The sequence below is a fragment of the Bison bison genome, unplaced genomic scaffold (genome assembly GCF_000754665.1).
Source record: "Bison bison bison isolate TAMUID 2011002044 unplaced genomic scaffold, Bison_UMD1.0 scf7180017864303, whole genome shotgun sequence".
In the NCBI taxonomy this organism is placed as follows: domain Eukaryota; kingdom Metazoa; phylum Chordata; class Mammalia; order Artiodactyla; family Bovidae; genus Bison; species Bison bison.
In genome coordinates this window covers 2,766,272-2,786,936 of record NW_011494875.1, presented here as the reverse complement: position 1 = coordinate 2,786,936, position 20,665 = coordinate 2,766,272, and the positions used below count along the sequence as shown (strand labels likewise).

The 20,665-nt window shown below is 38.8% G+C and overlaps 1 protein-coding gene across 1 annotated transcript in view; it reads right to left on the bottom strand.

Annotated features, from left to right (window-relative positions):
- UTRN (utrophin) overlaps positions 1–20,665 on the bottom strand; it is a 558,671-nt gene that overhangs the window by 390,302 nt on the left and 147,704 nt on the right. Inside the window, exons 15-20 of the mRNA XM_010851494.1 lie at positions 17,363–17,470; positions 16,904–17,083; positions 15,568–15,737; positions 10,872–10,995; positions 6,821–6,908; positions 507–748 (exon numbers count right to left, since the gene is read on the bottom strand). Coding sequence (XP_010849796.1) covers positions 507–748; positions 6,821–6,908; positions 10,872–10,995; positions 15,568–15,737; positions 16,904–17,083; positions 17,363–17,470 — 912 coding nt within the window. The remainder of the gene's footprint in view (positions 1–506; positions 749–6,820; positions 6,909–10,871; positions 10,996–15,567; positions 15,738–16,903; positions 17,084–17,362; positions 17,471–20,665) is intronic.

The window sequence follows — 20,665 nt, the reverse complement described above, 5'->3', positions numbered from 1 at the left end:
CTCCAGTATTCTTGCCTGGAGAATCCCAGGGACGGAGGAGCCTAAGTGGGCTGCCGTCTATGGGGTTGCACAGAGTCGGACACGACTGAAGCGACTTAGCAGCAGCAGCAGCAGCAGTAGTAGCAGTGTATATATGTCAGTGCTACTCTCTCGATTGGCCCAACCCTGCCCTACCCTCCTTGTGTCTATAAGTCCATTCTCTGTGTTTCTATTCTTCAATACTACCTTTCTCAATTCCTTTTATAGCTCAGAGGTTAAAGCGTCTGCCTGAAATGCGGGAGACCTAGGTTCGATTCCTGGGTCGGGAAGATCCCTTGGAGAAGGAAATGGCAACCCACTCCAGTATTCTTGCCTGGAGAATCCCATGGGCGGAGGAGCCTGGTGGGCTACAGTCCACGGTGTCGCAAAGAGTCGGACACGACTGAGCTATTTCACTTTCACTTTCTTTCTTTAAATACAGAACTGGACATAGAGCCCTTTCATGTGCTGGATGGCTGTGTCTTTACCTGATAGGCGTCCTTCAAGCTTGGCAAGGACTCCTGGGGAGATTCTGAAGAGGCAGTGTGTTTTACCCACTCTTCTTTTGTCTTTATGGTCTTTTCGAGCTCATCAAGATGCTTGAAATAAGCATTAATATCTTCCTGCAGCTGTATTTTTCTTGCCTGATCTTCCAAACGCTGTGATATATTCTTCCATTCCAATAATACCTTCTCTAAAATATTTTTTACTTCTTCGGTAGGAAGACCTTCTATGTAGACATAAAAAATAAGCAGACACTTTAGGTATTATTACAAAATTTGTTTTCAATTTGCTGTAAACATTTTAACACATTGAAAATAATGAGGCAGTATCATATTTACTGATCACTCTCTTAAGTTCCTTTTTACACAACAAACATTAAAATGATGCTCTCAAAAATAATTATGCTTAATTCCCTGATAAAAACAGGAGAGGGAGAGCTTATACTAGCAGTCCAGGAGTGGGGTGACCATCACAAAAAGCATAACAGTGGAGTGTCAGCCACTGCCTTCTCTATAGGATGTGTGTTTCTGTCCTTAGCAGCCTACTGCTCTACTAGTTTTTAGTCTGAGTCTGAGAAGTAAAATGAAGGGTTTGGATTTGTCTGGGGCTCTGACATCAGAAGGTAGGCCCTCTGTCACCAGGAAAAAGAGAGAAAAAGGAGGAGACAGTTTGAGACTTTGGTGACCAAACCACACGTCATAGGAATTGCAAAATGAATGTCTAGAGCCCCTAGTGCTGGGAGCAACCTGGTAAGTGCAGGAATAGGAAGCCAGCAGGCAGGATTCAGCAAAAGGCATTAGCAAACCTATTGGAATGTTACACACAGACCAGCAAATCCAGTGCTGAGATTATCTACTTTAGAAACATATCAGGAAAAAAAAAAAAACATTATGTTTATTGTTGACATCTCATAATTTTGTTTGTCTCATATTTTTGAGAGGTAGAGAATGTACATAAAAATAAGTTATATATAATAACAGGATTTATCATAGTCTTTCCCTTAATATAAAATACCATCAAGTCATAAAATTACTATGAAAATTATGGGAAATCTGCAAAAGAAATGTTATCTCCTGAGGAGGGCATGCATGTTGAAAAGATGGGCTTAACATCTTTATTATTTAAGCAGGAGGGCAATAAAACTTTGTAAATATATGCCATCAAAATCCAGGGTAATGAGAGCTCTAAGGGGGAAAAAATGGCATGTAAGACAAAAGATCACTTAGGATCCAGAGATGATGCAATTTTGAAAATTTTTCTAACACACCACATCCACTGAAAATTAGAAATACAAACGTGACATTACATAATGTGTATGTATCACCCATGTCAATTGCTGAAGTAAACTGTCCATCATTACAAAGATAATACAATATCACACCTGGACAAAACATTCACACCACAGTTCAAGTTCAATTATCCCTGTTAATTCAGGTCATAAACTAAATAAATTACTAAAAAAAATAGTTTTTTTCTGACAAACTACCTGAGCAATGGAAATCTAGCCTGTGCTTCTGCCTGGCCATTTCCATTTTAAGTGAGCAAAGAAATAACATCAGCCACTTCAAATTTACATGTCAGGGTAATTTATGATAAACAAGAAAGGAAATTAAGCTGGCAAATAAAATTCCTGAGATGGAAAATTGTCACCACAAATCCAGAAAATAGGTAAGAGGTACTTATTTTAGGTTCTAGGCAAGCTGAAAAATCTTCAATTTTTTTTTTTAATTCACTGACGATATTTCACCATCCATTCACTTTGCCCTTTCAAACCAGTTCTCGAAATTTAAATCTCCCTCCTCTAAGACTGATATTATTATAGTTTGGACCAGTATCAAAGTAATAAATAAAGCGCAGTTTACATCTTAAAAAAGGAAAACCATACACTGTCTTTTAAAACAATTGTTTTGCTCCTAGAGGTCCAGAGTTACAGCTTTTCTATTTCTATAGAACATCCAACTCTTAGATGACTGATCGAAAGCCAAAATCAATATCCCATCCTTGTATTAATTTTCTAGAAGAGATAAAATATAACATATTCTGGCTACTTATTCCCACTTGACTTTAGCTTTTCAATCTATCATTATTAAAACCAGGGAAATGTTTGCAAAACATTTCATCATTATCAAATTCCATAGGCTTATGTGTGTGTTAGTCACTCAGTCATGTCTGACTCTTTGCAACCCCATGGACTATAGCTCACCAGGCTCCTCTGTCCATGGAATTCTCCAGACAAGAATACTGGAGTGGGTTGCCCCATTTCCTTCCCCAGGGTATCTTCCCAACCCAGGGATCAAACCGGGGTCTCCCACATTGCAGACTCTTTACCATCTGAGCCACAAGGACTTTGCCAGACAAACAGGAGTCAGTTATTAAAGCTACATCATCCAAGTGCCCCACTTTCCTGTTATAGTAATTAACGATCTTTTGGAATAAAATAAGCTAAACCAAAAAAACCAGGTTTGTATGGCAGTTGTGAAAGTCAAACAAAACAAATTATTTCACTTTTTAAAAACATTTTTGCACTACAAGAGATGTCACAAAACATAATTCACACGTTAGTTAGAAAGGTCCTAACAGACTGCACTGTGCTGGAATGTTTTGATGAAACTAGTTTGAGAAAACCAGTGATGCAATTATTTGAACATCTGTCTACTGAAGAACTTGATGTGCTTTTCTAACTGAATTGAATCATGTATCTGCATCCTTACATAGGCAGACTCTGGGTAAATTTACACTCTATAAAAAAACTTCTACATTGATTATCCAAGGTCCAGGATTTATATAATGGCAACCCACTCCAATGTTCTTCCTGGAGAATCCCAGGGATGGGGGAGCCTGATGGGCTGCCGTCTCTGGGGTCACACAGAGTCGGACACGACTGAAGCAACTTAGCAGCAGCAGCAGCAGGATTTATTTCAAATGTATTGAGGAGAAGGAAGGGCAGGGAGGATCACCCAGTTGTTCTTTCATTTCTGTTCAAGATCTCTGGTTTTAAAACAGCAGTAGGATTAACAGCACTAACCACATGTTAAGAAGGAAAATGCAACACCGTAAAATTAGAATAATGGATAAAATGGAACGACAGTGGGAAATTTTTTAAATCACTTTTATTCTCTCACTATGGCAACCCACTCCAGTGTTCTTGCCTGGAGAATCCCAGGGAAGGGGGAGCCTGGTGGGCTGCCGTCTATGGGGTCACACAGAGTCGGACACGACTGCAGCAACTAAGCAGCAGCAGCAACAAAAGGCACAGACTCCCCCAAAATGAGAAAATTAAACCCATAATATATAGACTCTGTTCAGATCAATGTCCCCATTTCGAAGCTTCCCATCCCATCTTAAAAAATTTTAACGACTGATGTTTTTTACAATAAACAGAATTGGGGCCCTGTAGGAATGAATGAATTTCCACTTCTACCAAAGCTAAAAAAAAAAAAAGGTAATGCAAAATATCAAAGATTCACTATAAAATTAAACAAGTATACATAAGGTCACAAAACTCACCCCTTTATAAAATATCATATATTCCCTGATATTTGTACTTGATCTTTTGCAAATAGCACTTTCACATGAACTCAGTTTTCAGAGTATATATTATAGAAAATGCCTATTCACAGCAAGATTTTATCAAGCAAAAGTGTAGTCACCTATCGAAACTTCTTCACTTTCTAGACAAGGGAGCAGAGTAACAAAAGGGTTACTTGATTTGCCCGATGACACAAAACTAGGAAAAGACAGGAGACACCAAGGTCTCCCATTCATTCCCCAATTCGGTGTGGGTGTGATTCTTGCTTTAACATATCACCTCTCACCACCTCCCTCCCTATATAGTCTTCATATGAGTCTCTGAACTCTAAATCTGCCATACCCACCAAACGCTGACCCAGACAAGAAGTTAATTCAGTTCACAGACTTATGAAATTACCCCCTCATCACCCAGATAAAGTCTGGTTTCCAAGCTCAAATGTTGATGTAGAAGTGAAGAATCTATGACTGTAACTAACATGAATTTAACACACAATTTATTGTAATTATTGAAGTATCTTAAAGGAAATTACAGTCTCTGTCTCTAGGTCCCTTCAAGTAAATACCTGAAAGAGTAATCTTCAAGTGGGGTGCCCACACCCAGGAATAAGACACTTAACAGTGGACTGTGAAAGAAATTACTATTCTACTTGGAAGGGGAAGCAGAGAGACAGGGACGGAAAGAGAGACAAAAGGAATGGGGGAGGGAGAAAGAAAGAAAGAAATTAAGCTGTACTAATAATTTATAACAATGGTATATTTGCATAATTAATAAATGTATATATACTGGGCACATACATGTTTTTGTGTATGTGTATGTGACCTCAGTATATATACAAAATAAATTGACGTATTTTTCAAAAGGCAGAGGGAAAAACAATCTAAAGTGTTTTAAAATGTGGTTTTCTGGGATGGAAGCAATTGATTGATCCATTACAGACACCAGGAAACTTTCTGGAGGGGTGGAAATATTCTATATATTCATAAGTGTGTGTAGGTTTGTCAAAACAACACAGTTTCATATATTTCAATATAACTTTAAAAATGTGAAAATACTAATAATGATTAAGTGGATGAGGAGTGAGTAGGAATACAGGTAATTCGAGAATGGTGGACTATCATTAATTACTGAAGGGATAATTGACACAGGAGGTGCACTGTACTATTCTGTCTGCTTTGTGTATATTTCCATTTTCTATAGTAAGCAGTCAAAAAATAAAAAGGTTGAAAACTACATTGTTGAAGAGTCTCATCTACTAATATTCACAACTTGGTTTTGGGTGTCTCTGGCTTTTATCAAGGAGAACTGCAACAGACTTCCAAATCACTTATTGTTGGAATAAAGAATAGGGCTTATAAGAAAAGCCTTTCAAAGCAAGACCCAAAAAGAATCATATACAAAACTGTATGGCAGAAATATTAATCTTTACATTCTCCAGAGCCACTGGGTCTATGGGGGAAAAAAAGTTCTTTAGGTACAAATTTCAAATACAAGTAACACTTTGTCAAATTTAACTAAAATAAAACACCTGTACTAAGTCAACATAATGCACTGAAAGCTATCAAAAATCAAATAATCTCAACGAATTTACCCTAAGGTAACTTCACATCCTTAATATTGCCAAAGTAACATTTTCTTTTACTGCCTCCCTCCAATATGTAACCCCAAGGACGAGATTTTAAAATCTCCCACACAATTGGATTTTAACTCCTGCTGAGGTATGAGAGTTTTATTTGGGTTCTCTTATTCATATAAATATCCATATAAATCCTAAAGGAAATCAGTCCTGAATATTCATTGGAAGGACTGATGTTGAAGCTGAAACTCCAATACTTGGCCACCTGATGGGAAGAGCTGACTCGTTTGAAAAGACCCTGATGCTGGGAAAGATTGAAAGCGAGAGAAGGGAACAACAGAGGATGAGATGGTTGGATGGCATCACTGACTCGATGGACATAAATTTGAGTAAACTCCGGGAGTTGGTGATGGACAGGGAGGCCTGGCGTGCTGCAGTCCATGGGGTCGCAAAGAGTCGGACACGACTGAGTGATTGAACTGAACTGAACTGATCCATATAAAAGAACAACTTTGCTATTATCTATTTTATATAATCAGCTTCAGCATAAATTTTCATTTCTAAAAAGATTCTGCTGCCTAGAAATTTTTATGAAAAACCATTTTCCTAGCAAAAAGAGGGCTAGAGTGTTATAAGTAAATATTTGATTGTTAAACTGTAAATAGCATTACTTTGCCAACAAAGGTCTGTCTAGTCAAAGCAATGGTTTTTCCAGTAGTCATGTATGGATGTGAAAGTTGGACTATAAAGAAAGCTGAGCACCTAAGAATTGATGCTTTTGAACTGTGGTGTTGGAGAAGACTCTTGAGAGTCCCTTGGACTGCAAGGAGATCCAACCAGTCTATCCTAAAAAAAATCAGTCCTGAATATTCATTAGAAGGACTGATGCTGAAGCTGAAACTCCAATACTTGGGCCACCTGACCAGAAGAACTGACTCATTTGAAAAGACCCTGATGCTGGGGAATATTGAAGGTGGGACATAGGGGACGACAGACGATGAGTTGGCTGGATGACATCACTGACTCGATGGACACGAGTTTGAGTAATCTCCGGGAGTTGGTGGTGGACAGGGAAGCCTCGCATGCTGCAGTCCATGGAATTGCAAAGAGTCGGACATGCCTGAGTGACTAAACTGAAACAGCATTCAGTGTCACCATCTAAGAAAATATTTTTTAAAAAGCAACGTTCTCACCTTTTCCCATTTGCTCCAAAAGGATTTGTCCAGTTTGGTTTAATTCATCCAGTCGGGGTTTTATTTCCATCTGTTCTTTTTCTAATCCCTGAAAACAAAGTCCCAAATAAGAATAGTTCAAACTCTCTTCTCAGTGTAATGCTGATGCTTCTTGACGTTTTTATATTTTATGGCCCTCTCATATTCTCTTTAGGGGTTACAGTCAAAGTTTACCTAAGAAAATACTACAAGATAAAACTATGCCATTTCAGGCTGCCCTCCAGAATGCCAGAGGTTATTAAATGTCAACGGTAAATGCAAACAAACAGTATAAAACCCTCATTTCTTTTATAAGAGAAAAAGTTGTACACTACATTTATGAGTTCCTATCAGGAGGAAATAATTAAAATTAGTATTTTAGATCCAGGATATCTAGTCATGTATATGAAGTCAGTAAAAATAAGTCTGAATCAAATGAATGTGCTATGAAGACAGAGATTACCAAACAAAAATTATTTAAGATTTAAGAAAGAAATAATGTCTCAATATCATTTGTTTGTTTTATATTAAGCATAGGGTATAATGCAAATTTTAACCACAAGCATAATTCACACATAATCTTTAGACACTGACAATATGTTTCAGGACCAAACTAAAGAATTTTATTCTTTATATTTAAAAAATGGCTGCTAATTTTCATATTTATGTCTGTATGGTTTGATATTCTCAATGTCCCTATATCTCAGAGACAGAAGAACACAAAATCTTCCAGAATCAGTAAGAAAGGGCTGAGCAAAATCATGGACACACACAAACACACTCAAATTTTTGTGTACACAGTCAATATTAGAAATTTCTCCAATTGATAATTATCTATTAATTAACTACTCAAATAGTGTCCAAAATAGCACAATCAAATGTTCCAGGCAAAAATAAAAACTTCCAGGTAAACCATATTATTTCAACCAGATAACCTGGAGAAGAATCCCACTTTTAAGGTCTATGCAGGTAACCACTATCAAATATTCAATAAATTTAGCTCACCTATTTTGATGTATACAAGCTTTACTGCAACTTAGCCATTTTTATAGTCAAAGATCAAGAAAGAACATGAGATTCTAAGAAACACTACTTACTTTTGTTAAACTAACTACCAATGCAAAAAAGTTACCATCAAACTGGAGAAAATTATTACCTGCCTTATACTAAACTGATGTCCTGCTACTTTTTATGGCAGTGGTAGATTGAACAAAGGATTCTCCACTCAGATATTGCATCAGTTAGAACAAATTATTCCTTCATTAAAGCAACACTAGCTGATATTTCCCAAATTTGCAAGAAAAATTAGCAATGGTTAAATTTTCTTTATTTTACATATTTCCCATCCCACTGACACTATTTATCTAAAACAACAAAATAAGCAAACTTAAAAAGGAAAAACATAAGAACTGCCAATCATGCCTTACATACACATGTCAAAGTTGCTCAGTCGTGTCCGACTCTTTGCAACCCCATAGACTATGCAGTCCATGGAATTCTCTAGGCCAGAATACTGGAGTGGGTAGCCTTTCCCTTCTCCAGGGGATCTTCTCAACCCAGGGATCAAACCCAGGTCTCCCACAATGCAGGCAGATTCTTTTCCAGCTAAGCCACAAGAGAAGCCCAAGAATACTGGAGTGGGTAGCCTATCCCTTCCACAACTGTTATTTTTATCCTCTCAAATATTACAATAACAATTTCTGAAAGTAAAATTGTTTCTAGATCACAGGATGAAACTTATCAATATTTTATGGGATTTGTTCCATAAAGATCACTATAACTTCCAAGTTCTCTGCCAGTTTACTGCCTTTGATTAATATTCTCTACTGGTCTTTCAGAAACACATGAAAGCATGGAACACGGCTCCCACACCTGGCTCTCTTGATCCCCTGTGCAGAGGCTCTGATAATGCTTCCACATCCCCACTGTCCACAGTCATCATTCTCTCCTTCCATAAGCCAAGAACTTTACAGAGTGCTGAAAACACAGGCTTCCGTGGAAAATCATCCTCACTTTCTAAGCATTGGCAGCAGACATATAAACAATGATGTAAATGCAGTAAGGGTTTTCACAGAGGTATGGTCAAAGCAGTATGGAATCTGCCTATGGAGGCTAATGGAAGCTTTCTGAAGTAGAGGGCGTTTCAGCCACAAAGCACAAAGGCTTACTAAACGGCCATTTGGAGCCCAGAAAACAACACATGGAGAAGGCAAAGGACTGAGAAAAGCAGAGGAGCCAGGAGGACTGGAGCTCTAAGGAGTGAATGAGAGCTGCAGAGGCTGTGCTGAGAGGTAGAGAAGACCCCTGCCTGGGAGGCCTTGTATGCTGGGGCCCGGCAGCGTTCCCATCGTCTCCCCACAGCAGTGGGAAGTCATCAATTAACTGCAAGCACTGGAGCTGCAAAATCAGATTGATATCTTAGACTGACCATTGGTCAGAGAAGCTAAGGCTGTGAGAATTTGAGAAGGGAAGGTGAACAGTGGCAAATGCTGCAGAGAAAGGAGATCTGAGGAAAATAGAAATCTATCCTTTTGAAAGCAATCGTCAGTGGTGACCTCTAACTAAGAACAGTCACAGTGGAATGATAAAGCAAAAATCAGTCTCAGCTTCTCATGCAAACATTCAAAGTCAGGTCTAACCCCAAACCACCTCTCTAGCCTTAACTCTCTACCACTTTTATACACACATCTAGCACAAAACAAAACAAATTCTCTGTTCCAAGAATTACAGCATGATTGCCCCACTCTGAACCTCTGCTCAAGGGCACTGCCTGCCAGGTTTGCCCTTGAGCCCAGCTCCAAGCCCCTCCCTTCAGTGTCACCTCCCCCTCTGGACTTCACCAGGAGATAGCGACAGCTGTAATCCTGGCCTCCTCTCAATTCCCATAGTACCTACTACTTTCTAACTCACATCATGAACATCTATATACACATCTTATTTTTTAAACGTTGTCCAAACTCTTTTCCAACAAAGGTCCGTCTAATCAAAGCTATGGTTTTTCCAGTAGTCATGTATGGATGTGAGAATTGGACCATAAAAAAAGCTGAGTGCAGAAGAATTGATGCTTTTGAACTGTGGTGTTGGAGAAGACTCTTGAGAGTCTCTTGGACTGCAAGGAAATCAAACCAGTCAATCCTAAAGGAAATCAATCCTGAATATTCTTTGGAAGGACTGATGCTGAAGCTGAAGCTCCAATACCTTGCCTACCTGATGCGAAGAACTGACTCACTGGAAAAGATCCTGATGCTGGGAAAGACTGAAAGCAGGAGGAGAAGGGGACAACAGAGGATGAAATGGTTGGATGGCATCACTGACTCGATGAACATGAGTTTGAGCAAGCTCCAGGAGTTGGTGATGGACAGGGAAGCCTGGCGTGCTGCAATCCATGGGGTTACAAAGAGTTGGACATGACTGAGCAACTGAACTGAACTAAAACTCACTCCATTGGTGATGGAGATGGCAATACAGACCTGCTCAAAGTGCCCAAATTATTGGGCATGCAAAGATGCACAGAGACTTCATGAACACCAACGAGATAAATCACTACAACCTCCTGCTTCAATTTACATTACTACTCACGCAGTATAAAGTAGCACAGCCAAGATCCCATACATTTTATAGTATTTATTTTTTAAAATACATCTCATCTTAAAAATATATATATAGAAGAAATCTGGAGATTCAAAATTGCTTATTGTATTCAGAAGCCAAAACATCTTCAGCTTACCTGCATATAATATTAGGTGTCAGATTAAGATAGATCTAATCAAGCTGAAAAAGAATAGTAACAACTGGACCATGTTAGCAAGTGTCCCTTCCTGCACATCTCAGTGGTTAAAGAAGGAAGAAAAAAGGGAATTGATGTCAGCCTGCTTGAACAGATTGAAAATGTAATAGAGAGTTCTAAAAGCTACCTTATGGTTACATTTATTTTACAGGAAGATTTTTGGATCCCATCACATCTTTATGCCAACAGCAGATCCATTCTGATGAAATATTTTATTCACTGGGATATTTTTGTTTTATCTTTTACCTTCAACTTCTTTTTCATTTCTGATGTTTCTTGCATCTTCTTATACTCTTTTATCTCTGTGGCTTGAATGGCAGTCTTTGATTTCAAGATCCAGTTCAACAGCTCAGCACTTATAGCATCAAACCTGATTTAAGATTCAGATGTTACCAACTATCATTCATTTTCTACTATTGTTTCACTTGGCTCAAGAAAGAGAGCAACCACAACACCAATACAGCATGTGGTTTTAAACACTCCTCAAAAATAAAGGCAACCCAGAAATACAGTAACCACACAAAATCACATCATACATTTACAGTTTAAAGTATGAAAAGAGAAACAAAGTTGTAATGTTAATAAATAAAATTATTAAATAAAAATTTTAAACATTATAAGAGCTTGTATTTTCACAAGCTTTTTGTAGATCATGAAAAACAGATATGGTGAGATACCCACAAGTAACAACAAGTACAGAGATTCCTAAACTAATGCCTTCTTTAACTCAACATGTATTACTGAGCCTCGTATATGCCAGGCACTGGACTGGGCTCTTAATATAAAGGTAAACCAGAAACAATCCCAGAAATTTACAGGATGCCTCCTAATTCAACTGGGGAGGGGTGGCTTCCTGGAGAACAACAGCTTTATGCCCAGGAGTTATCCTTGCAAAGGGAGAACAAAGAAAGGGAGGAACACACCTTGAGCACTGTAAGTAGTTAAGTGCAACTGGAATAGCGAGTACTAACTAAGCAGGGAGGAACGATAGATGATGTGGCAGAGAGCCTCTCGGACCAGTAACTGGAAGGCCCTGCAGGCTAGCTGAAGGAGCTGGACCTTAACCGAAAGGCAACAGAAAGCCAGTGAGGGGCTTAAAGCATGGGACTGACATGATTATATTTACCCTTTTGGGTCCCTGAAAAGAAAGAATAGAGACAAGTCCAGAAAATAGACTGTGGTAGTCACAGGAGCCAGAACTAAGTAAGAGTGGAAAGGAAAAAAGGGAACAGACCTGGGAGGTGTTGAGAAGGTCAGTTAAAACCACAGTGATGAGGAACAAGAGGAGAAACATTCAGTGGGCGCTGGCCATATGCCAGGCCCTTTCCAAATGGTTTCTGTGCATTATTAACTCCAGGAATCCTCACAACAACCCTGTGAGTATACACTATTATTATCCCTTCTAATGATGAAGGAATTGAGCTCACAGAGGTTTTAAATAACTTCTCCAGACCACAAAGCTAACAAAGGCTAGAGCTGGGATTTAAGCTGAGCAGTCTGTGCTTGTAACCAGGACTCTGCACACAGAACTCAGAGCAACTTCTGGATATTTTTAGATGATTCTCAGGTAAGCACAGGTTGTCCTTGCTGATTCTTTTGGGAAACTTGGCTGAACGGGTTTTCAGTGAATTCTGAGTATTCGTCTTTTCACCAAGGTAAATTTGTCTTGTCATTTGAATGGGATTTTGTGACACTGTAAGTAAATAACCAAAGGTCACAGTATCAGTCAAACCACAGTACACTCCTCATGTCATCTTCACAGCAGATTTCTATTTAATCTTTCAGGAGCACAAACCAAAGATCGTGTTTTAAATGACCTTGGAGACTGAGTCCATCTCTGCCCTCAATATGAGCGAGAACAATGTGAATGCATTAGAGCTACCATGATCATCTCAGGTCATGTTAATAGATAGGAATCTAGATTATAGGAAATGACTGTTACTATGGTGTTAAAAGAAAAAAAAAAAAAACAGCCAGTAGCAGCACAGCAGAGGAGAAGGGGAAATAAACCATTACTTCTGAAGCATGTATTATAAGCTGTGCTACGCAGTTATTCAAAGTTCATACCTGTTCGGACAGCCCATTTTAAGACAAGCTAATAGTGCTTTCTACATCAGACTAAAAATAGTAAAGGATCTGAAAATCAAGTCTCACTAGGATGCTTAACAATATTTTGGACTTTAGGACAATGTAGATTAGATTATGAAACGTATCCTTAAATTCTGAAGAGGTACCATATTGAAAGGGGTGATGTCGTTGCGTATCACTCCAAAATGCAAAACCAGCACCATTAGTAGACTCAGAGGGGTTTTAAAGTTTAAAAAAAAAACACAATATTTGGGCAAAATTTCTAATAATGAAATTTCACTGCTGTCTATTATAACAAACTGAATGTACTCAAGTCTCTATGTGTCTAAGAAGGAACTGAAGCCATTTCTGCATCAATCAAATCTCAGAAGACTGTGGAACTCACAACTGGTTGCCCACCCAAAAGACACCTCCCTCCCCACATTTCTTCCTTGCTGCCTGAGTACCCCCAGAACACAACTACAGAGATGGAAAATGCAGGATAGTTTCAACCTCCCAGGAACCCAGGGCAGGGCAAATGTCTGAGTTTTGGCGAGTCAGACCAGAGTCAGGGAGTTAGTAACATCTTCCATAAAAGGTCCTTCTCCCTGATTAAAAAAAGAAAAAAGTTTTGTTTAGAAGACAAATAAGGAAAAACTTCCCTGCCTGCATATAAAGCAGGTTATACAAAGTTGTTACGCCAAGTGCTACAGCAGCATCTTGGGATCATGAGAAGACAGGTTTTGCCTTTTACCTTGCTAACATGCTGAGGATGGCAGAGACAGGGTGCCACGATGCTGACCCACACCATCCCATTAAAACTGCCCCACCTCCGGACTTTTTGCAACATGAGATAGTCAATGACCTCATTGTATAAGTCACTTTGGGCACAGTATTCTGTTTCTTGCAACAGAACTCACCCTATACAACATGGACATGTGTAAGATTGTATAGTTAGGCACCGTGACATTGCGATTTATAGTAAGAAACAAATATTTGGTCTTCGGCCTTGTTTCTAACACAGAGTTCCCAAACTCTTGGAATTTCCAAAGTGATAAGAGCAACAGAGGTGTCATTTGTCATGTTAGTGAGATGACTTTTGAATCCCATCTAAAAAGGTAGGCTGGTTGTCCGGAGACCCAACCTTGTAATTAGAGGGTTGGAACTTTAGTCTCACCTTGCCCCCCTGACCTCAGGGGAAGGGAGAGGGGCTGGAGGTTGAATCAATCGCCAAAGATCAACGATCTAATCAATCATGACTTTGTAATGCAGCCTCCCTAAAAAGCCACAAGGATAGGGATCAGAGAGCTTCGGGTAGGTGAGCATGTGGATGTTCAGGGAGACCAGGGCACCTGGAGAGGGCATGGGAGCCCACACCCTCTCCCCATGTCCTGCCCTGTGCAGCTCCTCAGTCCGGCTCTCCCTGAGTTGTATCCTTTTATAACAAACCAGTCATCTATTAAGCAAAACATTTTCCTGAGTTCTATAAGCTACTCTACGAAGCTAACTGAAGCAGAGGAGGTGGTGTTAGAAATCTCTGAATTATAGCCAGTTGGTCAGAACTATAGGTAACAACCTAGATTTGTAACTGGCATCTGAAGTCCAAGGAAGAGGTGCTGGAACCCTCTAACCTGTAGCCAGTTGGTAAGAAGCATAGGTAACCTGGCATCTGATCTGAGATGGGGCAGGAGCAGGAAAAAGCAGACCTGGAGGAATAAACCTCTAACCTGTGAAGTTAGAATTGGTACCAGAACCTATTCATGCACCCTAGTCTTTCACAGCCTGCCCAGCTTCCAAATGCACAAAATCAACTGGCCGATACATGGACAGAATATAGACACTCAGGAAATAAAAGGTCCACAGTAAGATCAACATCACAAGCATCTCCCTCATCTGCTGCCTTGGCTCCAGAAGTAAAAGTTCCACAGCTGTTGTTTGCAACTCAGAGGTCCAACTCATGGTCCTAAAAGGAGATGCTGTTAGGATGCAGGAACGCAGCCTTATTACCAAAACTAAAGTCAACAGGTAAAACTGCAATCCTGCTTTGTCTAACAAAAGCTGAATTGGGGAAATCATATTATTTTTATTCAGGCAAAAGTAACTGCCCATGTACCCAAGCACTGGAATTCTACTGTCAAAGGGCATGAAAACAGCAGTATTCAAGGGCTGCTCTGAGACTATCTATTCCAGGGCCGGTGAGCATGGTCCCTGGCCCATAGGAAAGCGCTGCAGAAGATTCAACACTAGTGAAAGCTCAATGCATGCCAGATATGACTGTTCCTCTTGTAAAGATCCTGAGTTTCTTTTGAGTCAGAAAATGAAACAAATTTTACCAAAGATGGATCTTTGGTAACATGAAGAATCTGTTACTAAAACAAAGGAATTAACAAGGAAAGAAAGAAGACATGAAGACAGCAAGGGAAGGAAAAGAGAAAGATCTAAAGGAATTACTTCCCTTAATTAAGTTTCTTTTAAAGGTAAGAAAAAGGAGAGTCACAAAGAATAAGGAGATAGATCTAAAGCAAAACTGTAGGAACTGTGACAGTGGAAGAAAGAATAAACAAAGGATCGTGGACAATTATATCCACCCACAGTAAATGATGGGAAAGAAAGAACTAAGGAAACGATATGTTCTGTCCATGAAGGCTACAGGCACACAGTTCTACCAAATGAACCAAAGATAAATAAAATCCAGATGACTTAGATGCTTAACGAGTATAAAGTGGAATATTCAGAAGACTGAGAGGTAGTGAGTGGTTCAGTAGTTGAATTTCCATTACAATAATTATGTTTAAATTTGCATATGATTAGTGATCAGTACAAAATAAGTACCGAGCACAAAATATTAATATATCATGTGCAAAATAGTTCTCACTTTTTTTTAGCTTCCAAATCCACAGGGATCTGTCTCTTCTTTGGGGGAGGAGGAGGAGGCAGCTCTTGCTTAGACCTTTTTGTAGTTACTTGTTCTCTTAGGCGAACCGTCTCTAAAAGATCCTTCTGAGGAATCTGGGACATTCCCAGCTTTGCAACAGCCTGAGTTACCTGAAATAAAAATCAACCAGGTTTAATGTTTTACAACAGCTTTATTGAAATATAATTCACAAGCCATAAAATTCTCCCTTAGAAAACATATGATCCCATGGTCATCAATACATTCAGAGTTGTTGTGCAACCATGCCCACTTTCTAATTCCAGAATAAGGCTTATCATTTCAAAAGGAAATCCCATACCCAGTAACAGTCACTCCCATCCTTCTCTCCCTCTTGCCCCTAGAAATGACTAATCTCCTTTCTGTCTCTACAGATTTGCCTATTCTGGATATGTCATGTATTAATAGAATCAGTGCATTAACCTTGTGACCAGCTACTTTTACTTAGCACAATGTTTTCAGGGGTTCATCTCTGTTGTATCATATATTGGTACATTATTTTATTATTACTTAATAATATTCCCAGGTGGCAGTGGTGGTAAGGAACTTGCCTGCCAACACAGCAAATGTAAGAGATGCAGGTTTGATCCCTGGGTCAGGAACATCCCCTGAAGTAGGAAATGGCAACCCAATCCAGTATTCTTGCCTAAAGAATCCCACGGACAGAGGAGCCTAGAAGGCTACAGTCCACAGGGTCGCAAAGGGTGGGACATGACTGCGTGACTTGGCACACAGCACACAATAATATTCCATTGTATGAATACACCACATTTTGTCCATCCATATATCTATTGATGGATGTATGGGTTGTTTCACTTTTTGGTTGTTGTGAATTTTGCTGCCCTAAATATTCATGTACAAACCAGTGTTATTTTTGATCAAGATGCTAAAATATTTTTTTAATTTATAAAATTATTTAAGATGAAAAAATCATTTTTGAGAAGGAAATGGCAACCCACTCCAGTATTCTTACCTGGTAAATCCCATGGACAGAGGAGCCTAACAAGGTCACAACTGAGTGACTGAGCACAAAGATCATGTCTAAGTGTTACCAGTTACTAATGGTTGAATGACTGGATATCAGAAGTTTTTTAAGATCTATTAAAATTCACTTTAGAAAACTAAAGAAAATACATGTCAATTTTTCAATTTTACAGTTAACCAGGTATAAAAAAACAACTTTTTAGTTTAACTACTACTTTTATTACACCAACACTAAAACAAAGCTGAATGTATAATTTCTACTTAATGGCACAAAGTATTCCCAAAGCATAGGTACCTGGTTGGAGGAATCTTCTAATCTCTGAACCAAGGAATCCCACCTCTGAGTCAGCTCCTCTGAGTCCCTGTTGATCTTCTTGGATGTCTTAGGATTATCAAGTAATTGACCCACATCCTGGCCAATCTCACTCAGCTGATCCAAAGCTTGGCGCTTCATTTCCATGTCTTCCTTCAAAATCTAGTATTTCAGATATGTATTAGATCACTGAATCACTTTAAACAGGAACGTATCTTCCTGTTCCCCCGTCAGAAAATGTAAACCTCTGTATTTTAAAGTAAAATTTACCTGCTTTAATTCCCTAAAGCTAAAACATAAGACTTCTGGTTTTAGATCATTGCAGAGCAGCATTCTAGTGTTAGGGAAATGAATTCACTCACTACATTCTATCAACCATTGACATAAAACACTAAGATATCATAGGCTCACAAGAGAGGTGCTGACAGCCACATCACTTACAGCCAGTCGTCGAACACTGACGCTTAGTTCCTTTTGGTCTTTGAAGTTGCTCGTCTGGACTTTATTTAAAGATTCTTCTTTTTCAGTTAACCATGCTTTCAACAAGCACTGCGAATAATAACCAAAGATAGAAATATATTTAGGGAATCATTTGGTAGTTCAACTCAATCAAGTTCTAAAATCTCTTATTTTTATGTTACTGGAGGCTTTATCCACATCTGGGAGAAGAAGGATTTCAAACCCCTAAGCCTGAGGCATAAAAAACTCAGAAAGATATCTTTGCTTAAGATATAACCCTTCACAGATTTGCAACTGATCAACCTAAAATTAACCCCAAACCTGGAAAATTAAACCTAATTCTCAGGGAGGCTGATGGCTCTAAAAGGCTAAATCCAACTATCCAAGTCTCCAAAAGAATCACTTTATAACTCTCCAGATGCCGAGGGAAGGTCAGAGATTTTCTTTTCTCAGTCCCTCTGTTAGGCAAAAAAGAGAGAAAAGTCAAGTTACATGGCTTGTAAACTGCAGAGCCAGATCACAGACCCACACCCAAAGCTGATGGATTTTCCATGTATCTTGCAGGACAACCACACTAATGCTCCAGATTCAACAGCAGTTATGATTAGAAGAGGAAGCCTGAGGCTACTCCAAAGCCAATATGAAAAGCTTTAAACTTCATTGGCCAACAGTGCATGTCTTTTAGACATCAGATATTTAGTAAAGAGATAAATTTGAAGGAGGGATAAAAAAAATGGCTGCCTTAATACAATTTTTCTCAAAATGTAGTATTTACCACAGAAACTTTCTTCTATAGAGTTGAGGTGGGCAATTCTTGGTTGTGTGTTTGGAGTCAACTCTTTTCTCAAGTTTGATTTATCAGTTTATTTAACAACCATTCTCTGCCTTTATATTTCACTCAGAAAAGGACAAATATTAAGAAAATAATGTAAATATGAATTCTGTCCTCAATGTAGTAAGAGTTACCACAAAAATACCCATAGCACCAGATAGAAAATGCAGACACCACAAAGAGACTGCTTCCAGTTTTGAAACAGTGGGGGAGGGAGAGGGAGTTCATAAATGACTTCATGGTCCCTGATGGATATGTCACTGGCAAAGTCCACTGGGATACTGGGAAAAATAAGGTGGAATCTAGATGACATGGTCTGACCTCTTTTGGGTTTAGTCTAGCTTCACTTGCTTATAGGGGGCAGTGTGCAAAGCCCTCACACCTAACAGGATGGATTAGTGTTCCCAGAGGAGAGTTACTGTGCCCAACACCTCAACTGGACAGCCTGTGTGCACAAGTGCTGTGTGGGATGCCTCAGTCCAAGATGGCGGCGACAGGCATAGAGAGGCTGCACCTGGCACTGTGATCTGGAGCCAAAGAGCTCTGCCCCCTCCCGCCAACAGGAATCCTCTAAATCAGCCCCACCAATGACTGACTGCCAGGGAGAGCGCTGACTAGAGCGCAAGCTCACTCCTTTCCATTCTTTCATCAAAGAATAAAATTCTCCTTTGCTTCTGAACCAGACAGTTTCATTCTATGGGCTCAAATATCACTAGGCAAGAGGGCCCTCGTAGGAGCTGGACTCAAAAGAGTTGGTAACAGGTGGGGAGAACTTAAAAACAGATAGGCAAAAAGACATTTCAAGGCAGATGCCACACTTAAACAAAAACACAGAGACTAGAAAACTAGTTCGCTCTTTCAAAAAAAATGAAAACAATACAAAACCCATCAGGAATCTACCATGGACCATGCATTGAGAATACAGCACTGAAAAGAAGTAGCACTGCTCTGCATTGAGAAGAAGTACTACTCTGCATGGCCACAAGGCCACGGCAGTCTTGGAATGAGCCACAAACTGGGAATTCAGGATTTGAACACTGAGTACATGAAAGGACAGAGGGAAAGTTTGGAAGGGTAGGTTAAAGTCAATCACAGAATATCCAGCTGGTCACACTTGGCTCATGCTGGAGAAATTTTGAACTAATTCTCAGAGCCCATTTCTAACTATCTTAAAGCCTCTGCAACTAAGTGAACAATAATCCCTTGAAAGACTGTTTAATTCAGACACAGTTGATTGGTCTTATTCTCTGTAACAACAAATTATCAATTGAGTACCAATGTTGGCTTCGTTTCTACATTTTAACAAGATTTCTCCTTCCATATCACTAACAGAAGGCCATTCAAAGGTCAGTTTTAAACCTAACATAATAAATGGCCAAAATCCTAGCCACTCTCTATTTTTAAATATTTGTGATTACCAAATTTTGATTCTTTCTGAATTTTAAATTATTTTAAGAAGAGTAACATAATGGTTCCCTAGCAATCAGTCTCCTACAATCATTAATGAAGTTAAATTTCAATTATTCTATGTGACTTTTTGGCCTGAAGAAAAGATAAGTAAATTTAAATCTTTGTAAAGCAAAATGTAAACATTTCAGAAATCAGAATCAGGTCTATCATGCAATTCTTAAGAGGAAAATTCTGGCCAAAGATTGAGGGCAGGTGGCAGTAGCTTACAATTTACATGGGGACAAATTTTGCAACCTGCTTTTTAAGAGTTCTCTCTGCCACCATATTTAGTAAATCACAAAACAGCATACATTTATCCCATGAAAAGAATATAGCTGCTTTTTGTGGATGGAAATAAAAGGCATTTAAAAGAATCACAGTGAACCCTGGGATGTGGGAACAGAGTATCTGTTTATTTTCTACACCACAACTCTTTGGCATTTTGAAGAAAAGTCTTGCTTATTTGTATTCTGTTTTGATGGCTGCTTTTCTGGAAGGATGGAGATGGGCAAAAGGCCACCAATCAGACTGAAAACTCTAAGTGGCAGCTTTGCACCAAAGGTTCATTTTCTATGTTAATCCTTGGTGGAAAAAAATTAGCTACGTGTTCAATCATCGGTGTTGCTAAATAATATTTTTCTTGTTAATTTCAGCAGTTATTCTGATTAAAAATCACAGGTTTAAAGTTCACAAAATACTGAGTGGATTCATTTATCATTATGTACTGAGCACAAGCCATACACTAGGCTGTATGGCTACAAGTTCAAATACATTATCCAACACAAATGCAGTAAAAATTATGTCAAGTAAATCCTAAAACTAGCATATCTAAAAACTAATCTAACTAATGAACAAGGTCAAACTGTTATATAGAGCTAATTTATAATGCAATCGCTATGAAGAAACTGCATAATGGACTGAAATCTGACTTTTAACATAATAAATAATTATAAATTTTCGTTCTGAAGAAATATAAGTGATTTATTCAAATGCAATAATTAATG